General features: G+C 38.5%; 1 protein-coding gene across 1 annotated transcript in view; it reads left to right on the top strand.

Annotated features, from left to right (window-relative positions):
• TBCK (TBC1 domain containing kinase) overlaps positions 1 to 21836 on the top strand; it is a 262360-nt gene that overhangs the window by 6128 nt on the left and 234396 nt on the right. The window contains exons 2-3 of the mRNA XM_044681636.1: positions 1684 to 1925; positions 18947 to 19019. Coding sequence (XP_044537571.1) covers positions 1733 to 1925; positions 18947 to 19019 — 266 coding nt within the window. The 5' untranslated portion in view covers positions 1684 to 1732. The remainder of the gene's footprint in view (positions 1 to 1683; positions 1926 to 18946; positions 19020 to 21836) is intronic.

Raw genomic sequence — 21836 nt, 5'->3', positions numbered from 1 at the left:
CCGCCCCAAATGTCTCTGTGAGTTTCCTCACTCTTTAGAATCTCTCCTGTTTAGTTCTGTGCCTGAGCCAGCCCAGCTCTGCAAAGTCAAACAGAAACCTTTGAAAAGCTTTTCCCTTGTTCTCTATCTCTTTCAATGTCTGTACACTTTTTGAATATTTCTTTCTTTTTTTTTTTTTAACCCTTAGCCTTCTGTCTTACTAAGAAAGAAGAGTGGTAAGGGCCAGGCAATGGGGGTTAAGTGACTTATCTAGGGTCACTCAGCTAGGAAGTATCTCAGGCCAGATTTGAACTGTAATATTTATTTGTTGATATTTTGGATTCCATGATCTCTCCCTCTTCCTTTTAGCCTCCTGAGAAAGGCAGGTAATATAAGTTGTGCATATATTATTGTCAACTTGGAATCTAGAAACCCTCAAATTTAGCTAGCTTGAAAGCTGAAGACATCAAGTTTGACCAAGTCACCAGAGAATTTCTAAAGTGTTTTAGATGGAACTAGCAGACTCAATCAGATTTTAAATGCTTTTTTGTCCTAGTAGATTCTCCCATTGTGTCAAAGCCCTTTCTTTGGTAGCCCAGCCCTTGGGCTGGATCTTTCCCTTTTGTGTACATTGGAAAGCAATCAGCCTCTCTCTGATACTCCTGTCTAGAACTCCTCAATTCTTTATAGCCATTATAAATCTAATCAATCTTACTCTTAGCATTCAGTTCTTCAAGAGGCATATAAGTTCCCCAGATTTCATAGTTCCTCTGAGATGATTGATTTCTCCCAGGGATACTGTCCCCAGAGTCCCTGGGTGTAGACCCTGTAAAGGTTTTGGCATTGGGCTCTGTATGCTGCCGAATATTGGACTTATCCTTCTAATTAAAGACTTGGTTTTTCTGACCATTTGATATTTCTGTTTTTTCCAGTTTAACATTATTATATAATTCATATTTCCATGTTCATGTTATGAGAAGACACATACTGCTTACACTGGAGAAGAATTCTTAGAGGAAATAAAGTAAAGAACAGCATATTTCAGTTTCCATTTGGACTCCATCTGTTCCTTCTGTGGTGGTGGATAGTAGGCCCTTATTAATCCCTTTATTGTATTGAATTGAATGTCATCTCTCATTTTTATATTGCTTGAATATCTTAGGGAAGCTTTAGTTCTAAGATAGAATACAGATTAGTATTGTTTTTAGTCTTCAAAATTCTTTTGGAAGTTTAACTTTTATGTTTTATCTATAGAGTATAGTTTAACATTTGCCTATAAGTTGTATGTTAATTAATTACATCAGTAAATCAACTAACATTTATTAAGTGCCCCTCTATGTGCCAAGCATTGTGCTGGGCACAGTTATTTTTATATTTTAATTTAATATTTATTATTATTGTTATTATTATTATTATTATTAGTAGTAGTAGTTTTTTAATCCTTACCTTCCTTCCATCTTAGAATGATTACTATATATTGGTTCCAAAGCTAAAGAGTGCTATAAGGCAATGAGGGTTAAATGACTTGTCTAGGGTCACACCACTGAGAAGTGTCTGAGGCCACATTTGAACCCAGCTCTTCCTGAATCCAGGCCTGGTGTTCTATCCTTTGTGCTACCTAGCTGCCCTGCATGGCACATTTAAAAACAATTTAATATATGGATTTTGAAATTGAGATTTTAATTTTTTTTCATTACTTTTTAGGACTATCCTGCATGTGTGCTGAAGGTGAAAAACTGAAAGAAAGAAAAAGATGTTTCCTTTGAAGGATGCAGAAATAGGTGCTTTTACCTTCTTTGCCTCTGCTTTGCCACATGATGTTTGTGGAAGCAATGGACTTCCTCTGACCCCTAACTCCATAAAAATCCTGGGACGCTTTCAAATCCTCAAGACCATCACCCATCCTAGACTTTGCCAATATGTGGATATTTCAAGGGGGAAACATGGTAAGTGTTTGTGCCTTGTCTCCCCATTTTCAAACACATGAAAAGGAATGGGCACCAGATCTGTGATTTCATTGTTATAGGGAACTCCTAGAAGAGGAAAATCTTCCCAGTGCAAGTTGGCCCCCTGTAGCTTTTAGTATTAAAAAGATCAAATGACTTGCCCATGATGACACAGCCAGCATGTTTCAGAGGTAGAATTTGAACTCCATTCTTCCTGACTAAATGCTATTTCTGTACAAACACCTATTTTTTTAGAATGATGATACTATTACCTCCCATGTCTTTTATATTTTTTGTGTTTCTTTTAAAAGTGTTTTCTGTTTAATGTAGTTCTTACTTTTCCTTGTAGCTTAGAATAATAATAGCTTTCCTCCTAGGTGTTAAAATTTACAAAATACTTTAATTGCATTATTTCTTTTGACCTCTCAATCTACCTATCTTTGAGATAGGTAGGCAGGTAGTATAGGTATTATTATGCTCATTTTTTCAGATGTTAAAAACTGAGGTTGATAGATAGGATAATGTCCCCATGTCTTTTAATTTGTGTTAGAGGTAGGATTTGTACTTCAATCTCTTCTAAATCCAAGCCCAAAGCTTTTTCTCCTATGCTTATGAGATTGAGACTCAGAGATTAAGTGACATAATCCAAGTCACCTAGCTTTTTATTGGAGACCAGGACTAGAACTTGGACTGCTTGCCTTCTTGTTTTTACTGTACATGTAACTATCTATAGATAAAAGAATGGAAGGGATGAAAATAGATCTTAATATCTTTTATTAAAGAAAGATCTAACAATTCTTTCTCTTTATTTCTCCCTGTCTCTCCCTTTCTCTTCCTCCTTCCCTCTCTCTCTTTTTCCCTCTTTCTTTTCCATTCTCTCTCTTCCTCCCTCTTCTTTCTCTTTCTCTTGCTCTCTTCCTCCCCTCTTTCTTCCCCTCTCCTTCCTTCTCTCTTTCCTTTCTATTTCCCTCTTCTTTCTCTGTCTCCCTTCTCCTTTGTTCTCCTTCCCTCCTTCTTTCTCTCCCTCCCCTCTCTCCCTCCTTCTGTCTGTTTCTTCCCTCCCATCCCTCACCTCTCTACTTCTCTCTCCCTCTCTTCCTCTTTTCTCTCTTCCCCTCACTCTTTCTCTCCTCTCTCTTCCTCTCCTCCTCCCTCAATTCTTATGTTTGTCTCTCTCCCTCTCTCTTCCTCTCCCTCCCAGACCCCCCCTTCTCTCTCTCTCTCTCTCTCTCTCTCTCTCTCTCTCTCTCTATCTCTTTCTCTCTCTCTCTATCTCTATCTCTCTATTTCCCCTCATTCTTATGTATTACTTTTTGTTTTTAACCTTGACCAGTTGGAACCAGAATGAGCTGGTTTCTTCACCTATAATTAATTGTCTTTCAGTTGAAAGTTGGTTCTTGCACCATGAACATGTTTAATTATTTTAATTTGTTGTGCTTCTTAATTCTGCAATTTTAAAAAATGGATAGTACTTCAAGGGAATGTGAAAAGTTGTAGTTCATAAAAGAAAAAGTAAATGGCCTAGATTTAAATACAGTATTTACCATCAAGTACCTTTCCTGAGTGGTGATTATACCAAAGCCCTTGGGAAGGGGAGACCAATACACAGTCAGATTATACCTTTATCCAATATATTATTTTTTATTATTCCTGTTGGCTCCCAGAGGAGCATAGGGCCGCAACCATCTCACACCAACGAACTCTGTTTTGGGCAACTCCCCCAACTGGGCCCATGTCATTCCAAGGGTCTTTGTTTCGTTTTCAGCATATCTTTGCCAGGTCTGTTTTGGCCTTCCGACTTTCCTCCTCCCTGGTGGGTTCCAGCTCAGTGCTTGTCCGGCAATTCTCATAGTATCCTGACTGATGGGACACTGAATTGTTCCCTCCCAGAGTCTGGTATTGGAGATCCTTTCAGGCCATCTGATGTTCAAGATGTGACGTAGGCATCTGTTAACAAAGACCTGGAGTTTGTTGGCTTTTGCCAGCACACGTCATGGACCCTGTTGGAGAGCAATCTTCCAGACTAGGCGATTGTTGGTTTTGTTGGTTTAATGAGGTTGCAGTTTCTGTAGCAAGTGAGATTTTTACGGGGTGAGGTTGCTAGCCTCGCGCCCAACCCTCCTCCTTTTTCAGCCTGGCTTGGTACCATCCTTGGCATCCTTGGTGGAGTTTATCCAATAGCTAATCAATATTCCTCATCAACAACTAATTCTACCTCAGGGTTGGGACCTAGTATAATGCAGGATTTATGCAAGATCTCTTGCATTTGCAAATTACCCTAGGCAATCCTGGCAGTTAGTAGAATGGAACTTTGGCCCAGCTAGTGCCAGTCCCAAGACCTGACAGTTTGAACTGGGACTATAAATACCCCTGCAGAACCAACTTTGGGGTTCTGATTTCCTTGACCTCACCCAGACACCCAGCTACCCCTTGACTTCCCTTGGGGACCCCGGGGAGGTTGAAGGGAATTTGAAGGGAGGTGTGGGTTGTGGATCGTGGGAAGGAAATTAGGTTAGGTCAGCCTAGGAACAGGGATACCCCTAAACCAAATCATCAACCTCATCTGTCTAACTGGTGAACCACTTAACATCAGAGCAGTGGAAGTTATCTCTGGGTGAGGGGCTGGTTCCTTCATCCTGATCTTACCTTCTAGGTCCATTGCTAACACTGGCCAGTCACCCTTAGCAACAGCTTCTCCAGACCCTAACCCTCTTTCCTCAGTTTCCCCTTCAGTGTTTAAACAAACCCTTAGCCTGATACTGTGAGCTTAAATAGTTATTTATAACATCTTCCAGGGCTAAGGGGCTGTGGAGAGGGAAGATAGCAACCACCTGTCTCCAGAGGAAATATTGACCAGGCATCCATTTTATTCAGGAAGTGTGTCAGCTTCACTTCCTGTTGGTTACTGCCTTCACTCCAGCAGGGAGGGGCTCCACATTCTCCACCTTAAAGGAGCCTACAGCCAGCAGGGAGGCTGACTGGGCATCACAGCTCAGACATACACATCCCTGGCTATCTCGAATTATCAAATCCTTATTACACTAGTGAGGTTAATTATCCATACAACCTTTCAGGGGTTCCCTGCCTGGGCAAACTGTTAGAAAGGGTAGCTGATGGGCTCATTCAACCCAGCCTGTCAGGAAGGAGAGGTATAGATTATAACAACAATTATATAAGGCCTGTGAGAGGAGAGTGTGCTTTCTCCCTCACCAACTTCAATCAGCTTAGGCCTGGGCATACAATCCCTCCTCCATCCATACTATCTTTGAGACCCATCCATTTATACCATCTATTTCTCTGGATCTCTATACCATTATAACAGTTTTTGGCAAAGCCATAAGGGAAAAGAAACCTAAGAAAGGGGAATAGGAACCATGGGTCTGGCTAGGGCTACATTTATTGACTCAGTGCTATTCCTATTTGTGTATTCCATCACACAGGATATTTTAAAATTATGGTTCTTCATTATACCAGAATATTTTATTAAGCTGCTCACCCTATATGACACCTAAAATATCTGGCATTTACCACGGCTGACTTCCTATCCTATCTACCAGCAATAGTAGCTATGTTTATAATTGCGATTCAAGCAATCTGGACTCTGAAGAAAACAATATAGCTACTATTTGGCACAAAGAAAGAAACAAATGAAGATTTATTTTGTGTGATGAAAGAACAGTTGAGACTTATGATAGAAATTAACAACAAGATAAGACAAGGTCAAGCTCTAGATGCACACACCATAATGCAGTTAGAAATAATAGAAAAGGCATACAAGCCTATGGCGAATGAAAACAAAAATCAAACTACAGACAGCTCTTCCCAAACTGAAACTGACAAAGAGGAAACTACTCAAACTGAGGCAGGAGCAGTAGGTTCTACCACAATGGCTCTATACCCTATTATTGATCAAACCCAATTTAGGCCTGATGGAGAACTAGTCAAAATGAAAACTTACAAAGCCTTTACAGCACAAGATCTAGAGGTTTTGAGAAGGAGATTCCCCAAGTATTTCCTCTCACCTCGTGTCAGCAAAAGAATTAAAAAGGACCTTCAATTTATTTCATCCATCCTATACTGATGTTGAATTTATTTTAGATGAATTTTACACTCCATCAGAGAAGGCTAAATTTCTGGAAGAAATTAGAACAAACCAGTATTTGACTTCATGGCCTAGGGAACATGAAGACATTGATCTTACTGTGGCAGCTAATATGAAGCAATTATTAAAATTTAGGGCAGATCTTGAGGCTGTAAAAATACATGCTAAACACACTAATGCTTGGAATCAATTTGAAAAGTTGAGGCAAGCAGAGGACAAGCATTCTAGTATTTTTCTGGATAGATTAATTGAAAATTCAGAAAATTTTCTAGGATACCATAGAGTTCAAATTGCTGAAGCCCTGCCCCACAAAAGAAGATAATTCATCAGGGGGACAAGCATACCCATGCAGATTTACTTTAAACAAAACTGCCCACAATGGGAAGATTTAAGTCTGAAAGAACTGAAACAACATGCTACCTATATACATGAATCAAGAAACAAAGAGCAAAAGATAAAATCTAAATTAGACTCAGACAAAGACAGAACAATATCAGAATTAAAAAGACAATTAAAGGAGATAAAAAAGGATAGGGAGAGGGAAGAATTCAAAAATCTAGCATTACAAACTGCTAAAAATCAATCTTATTCAAACCAAAACAAATCAAACAAGATACCAAGGTGCTTCCTTTGCCACCTCAAGGGACATCTAATTAGGCAATGCAGGTTTAGGAAACAAATTGATTTCTCAAGACCAAACAGCTTGAAAGACACAAGAAAGACTTTTATAATACCAAATGGGCATATAGATCATAGAAACAAGAAACTGGGGAACACAAATGTTGCAAACATGAATGTAAGGCTACCTCAAATAAACCAACACTTGAGGAAATGGAGAGCTACCTCAGACTGGGAGCAAGACCCAGGCAGGCATGAAGACCAATCACTAAGTTATCTAGTGTAAAGAAAAATAGTGTGAGTGGAAAGAGCAATAGTATTCTATCAACAACAGATACCACAATTTGTTCAGCCATTCCCCAATCGAAGGGCATCCTCTCATTTTCCAATTTTTTGCCACCACAAGGAGTGCAGCTATAATTTTTTTTGTACAAGGCTTTTTCCTTATTATTTCTTTGGGGTACAAACCCAGCAATGGTATGGCTGGATCAAAGGGCAGACATTCTTTTAAAGCACTTTGGGCATAGTTCCTAATTGCCTTCCAGAATGGTTGCATCAATTTACAACTCCACCAGCAATGCATTAGTGTTCCAATTTTGCCACATCCCCTCCAACATTTATTACTTTCCTTTGTTGTCATATTAGCCATTCTATACTAGCTCTTTTAGTGGTAGCGAAGGATTGGAACTGATGGTGTAGTCCACCTACTGGGGAATGGTTGAACAAATCATACTATTTGATTGTGTTGGAATATTCTTGTGCTAAAAGAAGTGGTGAGCAGGATGCTTTCAGAAAAACTTAGAAAGATTTATATGAATTAATGTGAAGTGGGCAGAACTAGAATGTTGTACAGTCACAGAAATATTTTAAGGGTAATCAACTATAAAGGACTTAGCTACCAAGATCAAAATGAATATCCAGGGCACTTCCAAAGTACCCATAATGAAAAATGCCATCTGCCTCAAGAGATAGAAAAGAGAAACTATGAGTGAATTTTGAAGCATACTTCTTTTATTTTTAATTATTTAATTAAATAAAAATCTTTTGAAAAATAAATCTCAGAAAATTGCTCTGAAATTATTTTTCCATCCATTAATGCATCCTTATTCCTAGAGACCCTATTTCTATGAGGTATCATCCTCCATTATTCAAGGTTCAATAATCTTTAAGTTGTCTGGAATATTAAGAGATGACTTGCCCTGATTACATGAGCAGAATATCAGAGGCTGAGCTTTATCCCTGTCTCCAAGGCTTTCTCTATATCCTCGGCTCTATAATGAGTCTCATATTTCATCCTCACAAATAATTCAGTTTGTGGCACCAAGTATTTCTCACTTTATTACGTTTTTACTTTTTATAATACCTCATAACACTATAGTTTGTTGTTGTTTTTTTGTTTTGTTTTGTTTTTTTTTCCTCTCTCTTTCTTGCTTGGAATTGTGAAAGGGAATTTTGGAGGTAGAAGGGAAAGATAGGATAGAAAGGGAAAGAAAGGTAGGGAAGCCTGAGGAAGGGTAGCTGGGGTAGCCCCAAGCCTAGGAGGGGAAATTTACCCAAGCACTTTGGAGCTCAATAAAGATCAGGTAGCACTTATTGTTAGAATAGCTAGGTTTATTTTGATTAGAAAAGGGAAGGTCTAGAGGAAGCTAGGAGGTAAATCTCCGAAAAAAGTGCCAAGAGAGAGCTCAGGGCCAAGAGAGTCTCCAGGGTAGAGAGAGTCTCCAGGATCCAGAGTGAGAAAAGGCACCAAAACTTTCTCTTTTATGCTTTCTCTGACATCTCCCACAAAGAAAGTGGGAGGTGTCGGGGGGGGGGGGGGGAGTTGTAGCAGAGTCCTTGGGTTTCCCAGGGCTTAGAATATGTTTAAACAACACAGAATTAAATATCACATGTGGCCTTTTTTAACAGAAGTCAGCCTTTAGCTGTTTTCTTTCTATCTTTCAGAAGTGATTCAATATGATATTTCCTTGGAAGCCTGCAAAGTTAAAGTACTTCATTCTAGTAAAATGAGCACTTTCTAGAGTCAGTGAACCAAGACTTTCAATGAAAGATGAGGAAGTTTTTGTCATTAAAGGGGGAAAATAAAGCATATTGGTTTTCAGTTTAACAAGTTCTCTCTTGTTACATCTTGGAATTCTAGTTGGCTTTGGAAACAGGTCAAGGACCATAAATAGTAACTCGTCTTTAGAGTGACACTATAGAGCCAGGAGACATTTAATAAATTGTCTTTGATATTGACATAATATTTTGCCTTTATTTCTTTGCTTCACATAGTACAGAGACACTCAATTCTTGATGTGAATTGACAAAACTGAAAACCTAGTTAAAGATGATAGATTTGGAAGGGATCTGATATAACCTTTATTCTACACTTAATGTCTTCAAACATCCACATTGGCTCTTACTGGCCTGTCTATAGATTACCAAGAAGTTTGATTTTATCATTCACCTTCTTAAGTAGCCCAAAAACTCCTCTCTGTCCTTAGCTACTAAGGCAGCATTAATTCTACTGTGAGAACTGTTCCATTGACTTCCTTATGCTAACTCTCCATTTGCCTAATTTTGTGTTACTTGATTCATCTTATTCCCTAAATCTAAAATTTCAGCTCTTAAACTTTTCACCATATATTATTGTTCTCAGATAGCCCTTAATTACATTTCTTACTACCTTATTTTGTACTGTCTTGTTTCTTGAGATCATCTAAATATGTAAGACTCCAACAATGGGTATATTGTAGGGTTCTTGGCCTTCTTAATGCATGTTGAACTCTTTTCAGTGTATCTGAACGTCATCTTAAAAAGCAAAATTAGCTTTTGCAATACTCATGCTATGCTGATATAGTATGACTACAAGCTCTTTTTTCTCCCTTTTTTTCCAGTAATACCTGGGCATAGTTAACATGTTTTAATCATATGCTTTTTTTTAAGTGATAAACAGTGGTTTTCAAATAACTGTTAAGAGTTCAAAAGCATTTCTTGAATAAGGGGTTAATGTTGGAAATGTTGAATTGGTGTATACTTCCTTACCCCTGGGAACAACTTTGTCACTATGCCAAGGACTGTGGCTCTCTAGCATTTTAAAAAATGTACGAAGGTTTTATGGTCCTTGGAATTTTGGCAAACATTTCTTTACAGTATTTTGAGAGTGATGGAAGAAGAGACCAAGTAAACTTTTATATTGGGCCAGACAATTTTTAAACTTCCTCAAAGATTTAGAGACTTACCTATGTATGAATATACCCCTCTTTCATAAATCCTAACTTATTTTTATTCATATTAAAAAAGACTGCTCCTTAAGTAGCACCATTATCCCAAATGTACAATGAAAGCTGTAGTTTTGTGTATAGGTAATAAATGGATTGAGATTTAAGTTGCTATACTCATATCAGACTCTTTTTGTAAAGTACATATTAATTAATCGATCACCAATGAACCTTTTTTTAAGCACCTACCATTTGCCATTTATTAGTCAAGCAGCTAGGTAGCTTAGCAGATAGGAGGCCTGGGCCTAGAGTCAGGAAAACTTGAATTCAATTCCAACCTCATATGTTTACTAGCTGTGTGATCTTGGGAAAGTCACTTAACCTCTGTCTGCCTCTGTTTCCTTATCTGCAGAATTAAATTAATATTACCTTCCCCTTAGAGTTGTTGTAAGGATCAAAACAGAAAATAATTGTAAAAATGTTAGCTCAGTGCTTAATGCTCATTTCCTTCCCCTTTTCTGTTTCTCCATCACATGTTGTCTGTTGTCATACATGTTGTTGGACGGGCTCTCTGGTCCGGATACAGGAAGAGTGTGAATTGTGATGCTTTGTCAGTGATGTCAATCACTGTGTTTGTGTGTGTGTTATATGCACTTTCAAATGTTTTGCAATGATTTTGTGTTTTGCAATGATTTTGAATTTCAATTTTCTGGCCTTAGCACTTTCTGTAATTTGTCTGTTTTGAACTTTTTTCTGGCATTTGTATATTTCTTTTCAGGTTTCACATGCTTCATGTGGAACCACGGATCTTTTCCTTCTACTTTTACATTTGTAGGGGTAGTGAGCAAAATTTGATAGGGTCCTAACCATTTGGTGAATGTTACTGATTATCTTGTGAAGTTTCTTATGTACACTGTGTCTCCTGGTTTTAAATTACGCAAGTTGTAATCAAGGGGAACTCTGTTGAATCAAACCGAGTTCATGGAGTTCTGTGAATCTTTGTTGCAGGACCTGGATATATTTATGCAGTTCACAATCTGCGCCCAGCATTGAGACATATGGGGTTTTGTGAGCTCTACCTTGCCAAATAGGTTGGCCATATAGCATTTCAAATGGGGAAAGAAATAAGTCTCCACTAGGTTTGCTTCTCAGATACTATAATACTATTGGCAAAGCATTTGTCCATTTTAGATGAGTTTCTGTACAGACTTTGCCAATAAGTGTCTTTATTTCTCTGTTGAATCTTTCCACCTGCCCAGCACTTTCTGGGTAATAAATGGCATGATAATTCCCTTTTATTCCTACATTCTTGTAGATTTCTTGAAGTATTGCATGAGTAACATGACTCCCTCTGTCTGAACTGATACTATTGGGTATGTCAAATCTAGGCATGATTTCTTTCAGTAGAGATTTTATCATGAACGCTGCATTGTTCTTTTTGGCAGGGAAAACCTCTGGCCACCTTGTCAACTGGTCAATTATGACAAGTGCATATTTGAATCCTTTATCTTTGGGCATGCATATATAGTCTATCTACAAACATTCAAATGGAGTGTATGCCAAAGGTCTGCCTCCAAGACCTTTTTTTTCTACAAACTCCCTGATTGATCTTGCATTTTTGGCAAACTCGTATGGCACAGGGGGAGATTCCAGGTGCTAAACAGAAACATCATACTAACGATTAATGCCTGGGTGCCATAATGCCCTTTTTCATGAATGGCATTGCACATTGGGTAGTATAGAGCTTTTGGCCAGATGGGTTTGCCTAGCTCAGAGAACCATATGCCATTCACTAGTTTGACCCCTAAATTTTTCTTCCAGTCATGAACTTCCCTTGGGCTATAGGCATGTTTTAAATTGTCCTCTTCCACAAGGGTGAAAGTCAGGACACGGATAGGGCCAAATCTAGCCCCATACTTTGTTGTTATGTGCGCTCTATGGTTCCCTAATGATGTGCTATCTTCCCCAAGAGTGTGGCCCCAACAGTGCATGACTGCTACTTCTTTAGGTAGTTGTACTGCTTCTAGAAGTTGCAGAATGATGTCCCCATATGCAATTTGTTTTCCTCCTGATGTTATGAATCTCCTATATTTCCAGATTTGTCCGATGGCATGTAGTACTGTAAAAGCATATCTGGAATCTATGAAAATGTCTATTCATTTGCCTTTCCCAATTTGAAGAGCTCTTGTTAGACTTAAGATTTCTGCCCCTTGTGCACTCATAGTTTTTGGCAAAGATGCATACCATAGTGTATCTGTTTGAGTTACAATAGCTGTTCCCGTGTATTGTTCCCCTTCAAACATGTATGAAGAGCCATCTGTGTGCATGTTTAAGTCTGTGTTTTCTAGGGGAGTGTCTGTCAAATCTTCCCTAGTCTTTGCAGCTGTGCACTGGTTCTCCTTTCATTGGCAGATTTGGGATCAGGGTGGCTGGGTTAAACTCTTTGCAATGTTTCAAGGTTATGTTCTCATTGCCCAATAGCACAATTTCATATTGGGATAGCCGTTGAGATGTAAAGGCTTGTAAATTGCTGTTTTTTAACATGGTTTCTATTTGATGTGGGGAGTATACTACTAGCTTGCATCCAAGAACCAATTCAGATGCCTTTTTTATTATGAGGGCAACTGCGACTATTGCTTGGAAACACTGAGCCATTCCCCTGGCCACCACATCTAACTGAGAGCTATAATAAGCCACAGGTCTGAATTGTTGTCCTAGGGTTTGTACCAATACTCCAGAAGCTACTCTTTTGTCCTTGTGGACAAAAAGATGAAATTCTTTGTAATAATCTGGAATTCCGAGAGCAGGCAATGAAAGTATTGCAGTTTTTAGTTTTTCTATTGCATGGACATGTTCTCTTGTGAGTTTCAGAGGCTCTGAGACTGTTTTCTGATTAAATCTGTTAGAGGTTTAGATATTAGACTGTACTCAGGAACCCATTGCCTACAGAACCCTGTCACTCCTAAGATTGCACGTAGCTATTTTTTGGTTGTTGGATTACACAGCTTTTGAATGTCTGCTACCCTTGTCTTGGAAATTTTTCTCATGCCATTTTCCAAGACAAACCCTAGGTACTCTACTCTTGGCATTACCCACTGTAATTTGCCTTTTTTTTATACCTTGTGACCTCTCTTGCAGAGTTCTTGCAAAAGGATTTTACTCTCTCTTTGGCACACTTTTGAGATTGGGGACATTAAAAGTATATCATCAACATAGTGTAACAGTTTGCTTTCTTTGAATTTGATGGTTTCCAGGTATTTTTTTAGTATTTGGCAGAACAATGACCCAACATCACAGAATCCTTGTGGCATCCTTTGCCACGTGAACTAGGCATTTTTCCAGCTTATCGAGGGGTATGGAAAAATAGGCACTACAGAGGTCGATGATAGTAAACCATCTTTGATTGCTAGGGATTTCAGAGATTATAGCAGAGGGGCTTGGAATCACTGCATGGCATTTCTTTACAATGTTGTGTATTGCCCTCAAATCCTGGATGAATTGCCTCTGAATTTTTCCCTGGGCATCTAATTTTGCTTTTTTCGATGGGCAGGTTAGGGATATTATACTCTAAGATAGTTGGTACCAGTATGTTTTGATCAAGGAGGCTTTGTATGATTGGTGTTATACCCTCAACAGCTTCTTTCCTCAATCTATAATGCGGTATTCTTGGAGGGGTACCTTCTTTGACTTCTATCCTCACAGGGGTTGCTGACTTTAAAATCCCTATGTCTGTGGAATGTTTTGCCCAAAGCTCTTCAGGAATATCTTTGAGGATTCCAAAGATAGTTCCTTCAATGAGTTCTTTCTCATCATCCTCCAACTGCCTGAGGAATAGCAATGTATGATGTTTAAGAGATTGCTTTGGTAGTTGTAGGAAGATTTGCCCTGATTGGTCACATTGTATAGTCACCCCGATTTTGCACAAAAAATCTCCCCCCAAAAGGTTCGAGGGACATTCAGGAAGAGAAAAGTATGGTCTATGAGATGATCTAGCTTTACCATCTTTGATTTCAATTTTGGGACTCTCTGTGTTTTCCCAGTTGCCCCTTTCACTTGGACAGAACCTTTGATGGTGCTGTTCTGTGGTCATGATTTGAGAACAGAACAAGTGGCACCTGTGTCAATAAGAGCAGGGTAAGATTTCATTCCCTACTTCAATCATTACTTGTGATTCATTATTTTCTGTCTCTTGATTTACTTGTATCATTGGAGCCTCTATCTCTGTATATCTTATGTCCTCTTCCTCTTGTAAAATGACCACTGTTTGTTCTAGCTTTGGACCCTCAGATTGCAATGCATTCTGATCTTGCAATGCATTTACTTCCCCTACATTGTTGTTTCTATATGGCATTAACATGTTATTATCTTGATTGTTATCCTGGCTTGGCTGTATTATTTTATGGATTGATTCGTTGTTGTGTGTGTGATTCATATATTTGGTTATCTCTTAAGCATTTAGAGTTCTCTCCAGGATGGAGACATTCCTGAAGTAACACAAGCTTGTAAGTTTGGAAGTTTTTAAATCAAGGTTTTTCTCAAAGATTTCTTTGGCTTAAAGTCTTTTACTGTTGGGTTTAAATTTGAATGTCCTAGTATGTCAATGCAATTCTTTTCTCTTTTAACCTTTTCATGTGCCAACTCTCTTGGAGGTTTGTTTGTGTCAGTGCTTAAGGATAATGCTCTTTCCTTCCCAGTGGTCTTCTTTCATATCATTGTCTATCTGTGTGTGAAACTGCTCAGAATACCCATTTAAGCTTATCTCTTGAACTGTTGTTGCATTTGGATTTGTCAGTGCTATAGTCATTATGTTTGGTTTAAAGTCTGGTGTAAATGCATTTGTATTTTTCTCCTTTCTCTTTGGAACATTGTCTTTTATCCCATAAATTCTATTTTTGATTTCTATTACATCCCTGATCATTTGATTCTCTTCTTCTATCTGATCCCTAAATTTAATCTTTGCTTTTCCATGTCCATACTGTATTTCCATGCCCAAGTCTTTTATATCATGGTTTTTATGTCTTTTTCCACACCCCTTGGGCTTCTCCTTATGTTCATGGGCTGTTTCCTGGCATCATAAGATATCATGTTTTTCCATCAGTACTTGGAAATAATGTGGTTTTTCTCCCTGAGCTATGTATTTTTACATAGTCTGCAGGTCAGGAGCATGTTGACTAGATGATGCACAATTGTGATCACAACATTTGTTTTCTCTTTTATGAGTGTTGTATCTAGATTTTGTGCATGTATTACTGTAATTGCTTCTTTTGTTGTTGTTGCTGTTAAGTTGGGCTTTGAGGTGACAATTTTTCACTATATAATTATAAATATTAAAAATAATAAAGGCTGATATAATAATATATATTAGTAATTTAATTAAAGCCATGCTGATAGATAGTTATTAGACCACGCGCTTGTAAGCATTCAAAATCGCCGCCCTCGCCATTACTGTCTCCTGTCTCCTCCCAAATCTGCTGGCCAAGAGAGCCTCCCTCCTAACCCAGGGGATTATAAACTCTTCCCTGTGTCAAGACGTAGGCCTCCCCACACCCAAAAACCCGGAAACCAGTTGGACCTTGTTGGATCACGGGAAATGTAGTTTGATACATTTCCCAAATTTCACTTTTACATGCCCTATTTTCCCACAAAAAAAAAAAAAGAACACCTTATGTTATTGTTAAAGTTATTGCTAGTTTGTCTGGGTTGTATTTGTCATCACTTGATCTTTTTTGTGTATGTTCTATCTTTATGCTATGATCTTGTATATCTGGAACAATCATGTCATTAAGTGTTGAGGATTTTAAGTTTAAATCTGTTGTTACTGGTATTTTGCATGTTGCAATTTCCTTATCATTTGTTTCTCAATATAGTCTTTTCATTTCCTCTTCGTCATCAGAGTCTGTGTAAACAGGGTATGGTTGTGATGGCTTCATATTAATTACGTCTAATGCTTCTGTGGTACTGTGCCTTTAAATTTTCTTTGCTAAGTTTGTCCTCTTTGCTATGCTATAGATAGGAGAAAAATGGCTGCCATCTGGTTCAAACAGAGGCCTTTTTTTTTTTTTTCCAGAATTATTTAGGTACTTTACCTAAGCTGGCTAAAAAGAGCCAGTAGCCAGTGTTTGATAGAAGGGAGAGAGAGAGGGTCTATGTGGTGAGACTCTCTTTTAGCTTTCCCCTCCCACCAATTATACACTGGGAGACTTCGAGGGGGTGTCACCCTGAAACTGGGTGACCCCTGGATGGTTGTGCTGCTCCAGAGGAGTTGGGAGCGAGGCTTCCATATAAGATGAGGTATGTGGTACCCCAATTCAATTCTGAATAAGGACAGGGTTCACACAAGCCTCCCCACCCCCACCTCCACCCCCACCGAGGTCAGTCAACTTCACAGAGAGTGATCTGGCTTCAAGATGGAGGCAGCCAGACCAAGCTGTGGTTCCCCTCTCCCTTGTGGTCTTTCAGGCACTTTGGAACACTATCTGACTAATGAATGGCTTTTATTCACAATTCAGGGATTGGGGAAAGGGGTGAAGGGCAGAGGGATTTGGGGTGCCCTCTTCTCTATTTCTATGGGGTCCGTCACTCGAGTGGGAACCTTTGGGGTTCCCACTCCTAAGCTTCTTTCCCCACTCCTTCTCCTTCTGTTTTTCTATTTCTATCCCTTTCTATAATTGTAAGGTTTGACTGAAAGGGTATCTCAGCAAGGTTGGGTAATGGAAGAAGGAGACTTAGAGATTGCTCCCAAAGTGGAGTCCAAAAACTTAGCTCACTCGATTATTGAAGTCTTGCTGGGTGAAATGTGATGGAATCTTTGGCCAGGGAATCCGGGTTTCAATGTCCAAAGAAAGATCCTCAGGAAGCCCTCAGGACTGGATCCGAGCTGGGTTGTTCTCCTCTTCCCTCTCTCAGACCTCCACCAGAAGACCTCTTCTCCCCTTCCTCCTCTAGAGAATTTCCCAGAATTCTCTCTGGTCTCAACCATCAGTAACTATCACCAACTGTCAGCCACTCTTTCTCTGGTTCCTTTTGTCCCATCCTCCTTGCACAAATCCCATCCTTACAGTCATTAGGGATACAAAGACAACAGTGGAACATTCTGTGATTGGAAGCAAAATATCCTATAATACATAATATGAATGATATATAAAATATGTGACTCCTGTTATATGAAATATATATGTGAAATAAATGTAAGTTAATTTTGAGGATGAAGCACAGGCAACTGTGGAGATCAGGAATGATCTCATTTAGAGAATGGCACTTCAGAACTCATTTTGAAGGAAATGGGAGATTCTAAGAAGCCAAGATACAGAGGAATCCCCATTTCTGACTGAGCAGTAGTAACCTGTACAAAGGTGCAGAGAAGGTAAATGGAACATTCTTTCAGAAGAATTGCACAAAGGCTGGTTTGGCAGCAACATAGAGTATTTGAGGGGAGGAATGTTTAGAAAGATTGAAGCTTCATTGTGAAGAGAGTTGTGTCAAGTAGAAGAGTCTACATTATATCCAGGTGCCAGTAGGAGACCTGTGATGTAGGAGTTTTGATTTCTCAGGGGTGGAGGTGAAACAGGAGAAATTTGAAGCAAGGAGAGCAATTAGGCTATTGGCATAGTCCAGGCAAAAGGAAATAAAGGTCTGAAGTAATGGTTGTATCTCTCTAGGACTAGTGGATACATATCTTTCTTCATCTTATGGATGCTGGTCAGAATGAGCCACACCATTTCTGGATTTTGAGGTTCATCTTAAAGTTGCTCTTTCTGCCTTAAATTCATATTTACATTCAGTTGATTCAAATTCATAGTTTTGCCTCAATTTTTCCTTTAGAAAATGAATTTTCTCCTTTCCAGTATTCTTCACATTTCCTACTTGAAGCCAATGATTATTAATTACAGCCTATTTGACAACTATTATTTGATCATTTTAATACTGGATTTAGCCAGTTCTTCTGTTCTTCTTTTCCATTCCTATTCTTATCCCTAGGGGTCATCTGTAGCCTTAGGGTAGCCTAATTTTTTTTTTTAAACCCTTACCTTCCATCTTGGAGTCAATACCGTGTATTGACTTATAGGTGGAAGAGTGGTAAGGGTAGGCAATGGGGGTCAAGTGACTTGCCCAGGGTCACACAGCTGGGAAGTGTCTGAGACCAGATTTGAACCTAGGACCTCCCATCTCTAGGCCTGGCTCTCAATCCACTGAGCTACCCAGCTGCCCCCAGGTAACCTAATTAAGAGAGTAAACATATTTCTTAGATGTAGAAGTCCTTGAATCTTGTAAATTCATTTTCATTCTCATATCTTCAGGAAAGACTTCTTAAATATGTATTTTTCTGAGTTCTAATGACTTGAGTGTGGGAGGAGGATAAAAGGAGGGAAGTGATCTGTCGCAATGTTACCTTGAAATCTTGGAGGAAATAAGACTCCCATCCTTGTAGAATAGCTGGAAAGCCACCTAGGTATAGGTGCAAACTCATACGTGCATGAAACTTTATATCATCTAAGAAGCTATTTCCAATCACGAAGCATCAGACTTTCATTTTAATGGTAGAATTCTGCCGGATTCCATTTGTATTCATCTACCACTGGGTACTTTGAAAAAGAAAATCTTTAAAAATAAGTATGTTCAAAGTTTAGTACTAATTTTTTAATTAAAAATCCAGTACTTTTTATACTGAATATGAGAATGTTTTGGTAAATTGAGCTCCTTGCCTTTCATTTGATCAATTCAGGAACATCAAATAATTCAATTTTATACATTTCTTTTTCATGCAATTTATTATTAGCCATATTAATGTCAAGATGAACTGATCTTTTTAAGCTTTTTTAAAAATTTAGAATATTTTCCCATGTTACATGATTCATGATTCCCCTCCTCCTGTTCTTTCCTCTCCCCTCCTGAAGGTGATAAGCAATTCCACTTGGTTATACATGTATCATTGAAGGTGAACTGTAAAAATCTATATAGGAACCTCTAAACTCTTTGAAAAAATGTTAATATTTTAATTAATAGGGTATGCTCATGGTCTCTCTGTGTGGTTTATTTCTTAGCTAATGAGATGTTGTGTTAACCAAATGTAACATTGGATTTTGTTTTGCTTTAATCAGAGAGACTGGTGGTGGTAGCAGAACACTGCGAAAGGAGCTTGGAAGAATTACTTCGAGAAAGGAAACCTGTGAGGTACTGTGTAATATCAGGAAAATTAGGGGAGAGGACAGGAGAGCAAAAATTGGCAAAAGAAAAAGCATTTTAAGTGAAAACTTCAGGGTGTTGTGTTTTTTAATTGCTTAATTACAAAATCCAGGGGCATTTTTTTTTTAATTTTAGGAAATTGAATTCACAGATGTTTAGTATTAACATTGTCCAGTACTCAGGAATTGGCACTGTGGCATGTTCAAACTCCTGAACAAATGTGTTTTTAAGGAGATGTGTTCGAAAACGTGACATCTCTGTACTGCTAGGCATTTTAAGGATTTGAGAGAATACTGCAAGTTGTTTCATTTCTTGCTTAAAATTGTTTGTTTTATTCAGAGTTATTTATGAATCAAGATTATTGTCTACAGTATTTAACTGGAAAAGATTTATTCCTTGGTGAGAAAGCTAAGTCTTTAAGGTTTGGAAAGTACATTTCATATGTTAACTCATTTGATTCTCAAAACAACCCTGTGAGGAAAGGGGTATTATTCTCTCCATTTTATAGATGAAGGAACTGAGGCTGAATGAAGTTAAGGGACTTGCCCAAAATCACACAGGAAGGAAGTCTCTGAGGCAGAATTTGAATTCAGATCTTCCTAAAATCAAATCTAGCATCTTATTAGAGTTATGACTATATCTACTAGGAGCAGTGTCAGAGGTGCCAAAACCCTGGAAGAGCACAGTTAAGGACAAAAAAAAAAAAAAAAAAAAAAGAGTAGAGTTCTTTTTTTTAGCTCAGTTGGAACAAAATAATGTCAACAGATAGCCAAAAGAAGGTAGAACAACTCAACTCTTACTTTACTTTTGTTTTCCATGCCAAAGAAAAGCCTGTTTTGACTATGATAGGTTAAAAAGTTGCTAATAGGGAGATGATAGGAAAGGTAACTAGAGTGTTGGTAGGAGAGCATAGAGCTTCTCTTGCAGAATTCAAGGGCCCAAGTCCTGGTAGATTGGCAGATGTGATTTCTGAAGTATTGACTGTGAATTGACTTTGATCATAAAGAAAGGGAGAAGGACCACAAGACTGCAGAAAGGCAAATGTTCTCCTGATTTTCAAAAAAGGTTATAGAATAGAATTGTGCACACAGGACACTCACTGAGTTAGATTTTGATTCCTGGCAAAATTCCAGATGATAATTTTAGAAGATTAGTTAGTAAACATTTAGAAAGGGAAATGGTGATCACAGAAAGTTAGCATGGCCTAAACAAATAAAAAGTCAGACCACAGACTCATTTCCATTTTTTGGAGGCTTATTAGATTGTTAGGTGAGGGACATGCAATAGATATAATTGACTTATATTTTAGCAAATGATTTGACTCAACCTATTGATATTTGGGCTAGACCATAGTATATTTAAATGAATTTGAAACTATTTAAATATCTGGACCCAAAAAGTAGGTATTAATCATTTAATGTCAGTTTAAAAAGAGGTCACTGGTGGAATACACCAAGAATCTACGTGTGACACCATGCTTTTAGCAGTTTTATTAGTGAATTGAATAAAGGAAAGATAAATGGCAGATACTCATTACTTTGTTAATTACATAGACTTCATAGACCTTAGACTGGGAAGCATTTAAGTTAGGAGTTCTGTCAGGACAACAGAACTACCTCTTCTCCCTGTGCTTTAAGACTCCTAGATACATATCTTGGTATAATATATATATATATGTATATATATATATATAATCTCTTACTAGGTATCCTGGAGTCTTAGGGCATAAAGAGAGGAGGGGGGTGCCACTGACTTGATGGAACTCATGTAGGGAAGTTGTAAAAAGGTGTACCTCAAGGAATAGAACCCACCAAGTAGTAGGTACCAAGGGAAGTGTTAGCTTCAGATTTTTCAATCACAAATTCCTCCAGTCTTAACAGCTTTTAGGGTCAGGACATAGTCTGGAGCCATAGTCTGGATCTTATCTGTTGAAGTATATCAGGAATCATTTAGCTTTGAGAGAGATTATAGATGCTGCCTTTTGACACTGTTCAATGAACCCTAATCAAGACCTAAAAATGGGTTTGATCTCCTTTGTTTTTAGGAGCAACCTTCTAAATAGGTGTATCCTGTTTCCTTTTCCGGACCAGAAAGAAAAAAATCTTCCCATTCTTTTGAAATAAGATCCTTCCTCAAAAAGGAGGTAGATTGTTTTGGAAAGGCCTACATGGATGGGAGATGACAAACACCCACCTAGAGACCTCCCCAGGACCAGCAAAGCACAACTTGTGCTTTTGAAACCAAGTTAATTTTGTTAATTTGGGTAAAGAGAAAGGGTAGGAAGGATCCTAAAACTAAAGATCTAAACTCCTCCTAACTTCTACTCACCTAGCAAGAGGTTGCGCATCCTTTCTTCTATAGGCCCTGCCTATCCACTCTCTGCTCTTACTTAAAACCCAAATGCTATCTATCTACTAATCTAACTACCCCAAATTGTCTTTAAGAAGGAGAAGGAGAAGGAGCCTGGGGTTGGCTTCCTAGGTAACTCAAAGTCCCAGGTGACAAACCCTTGAGATTACCTTAGCCAAGTGGATCTCTGACTGGTAGCTCTCAAATAAGTGAATCTCTGTACTCCAGGGAAAAGACAGTCTGCTCCAAGGCAAATCTTCAACCCAGGAATCCCTAATCTTTGCACAAAATTAGTTCTTCCAAAGGATGCCAGAGCAAAGATCCAGCTTCCAGCTCAGTGGAAAGCTAGCTCAGGAGTGACACTTACAACAGTCAACTCCCAAGGTCCTCCTCTCCTTCCAGAATCTTTCCCCACCAAGGGCTTGTATCTGAATTCTCCTCCTTTCCTCCTAAAGA

The sequence above is a fragment of the Gracilinanus agilis genome, chromosome 6 (genome assembly GCF_016433145.1).
Source record: "Gracilinanus agilis isolate LMUSP501 chromosome 6, AgileGrace, whole genome shotgun sequence".
Lineage (NCBI taxonomy): Eukaryota > Metazoa > Chordata > Mammalia > Didelphimorphia > Didelphidae > Gracilinanus > Gracilinanus agilis.
The sequence above is the reverse complement of the archived record's forward strand: the minus strand, read 5'-3'. Positions and strand labels throughout refer to the sequence as shown.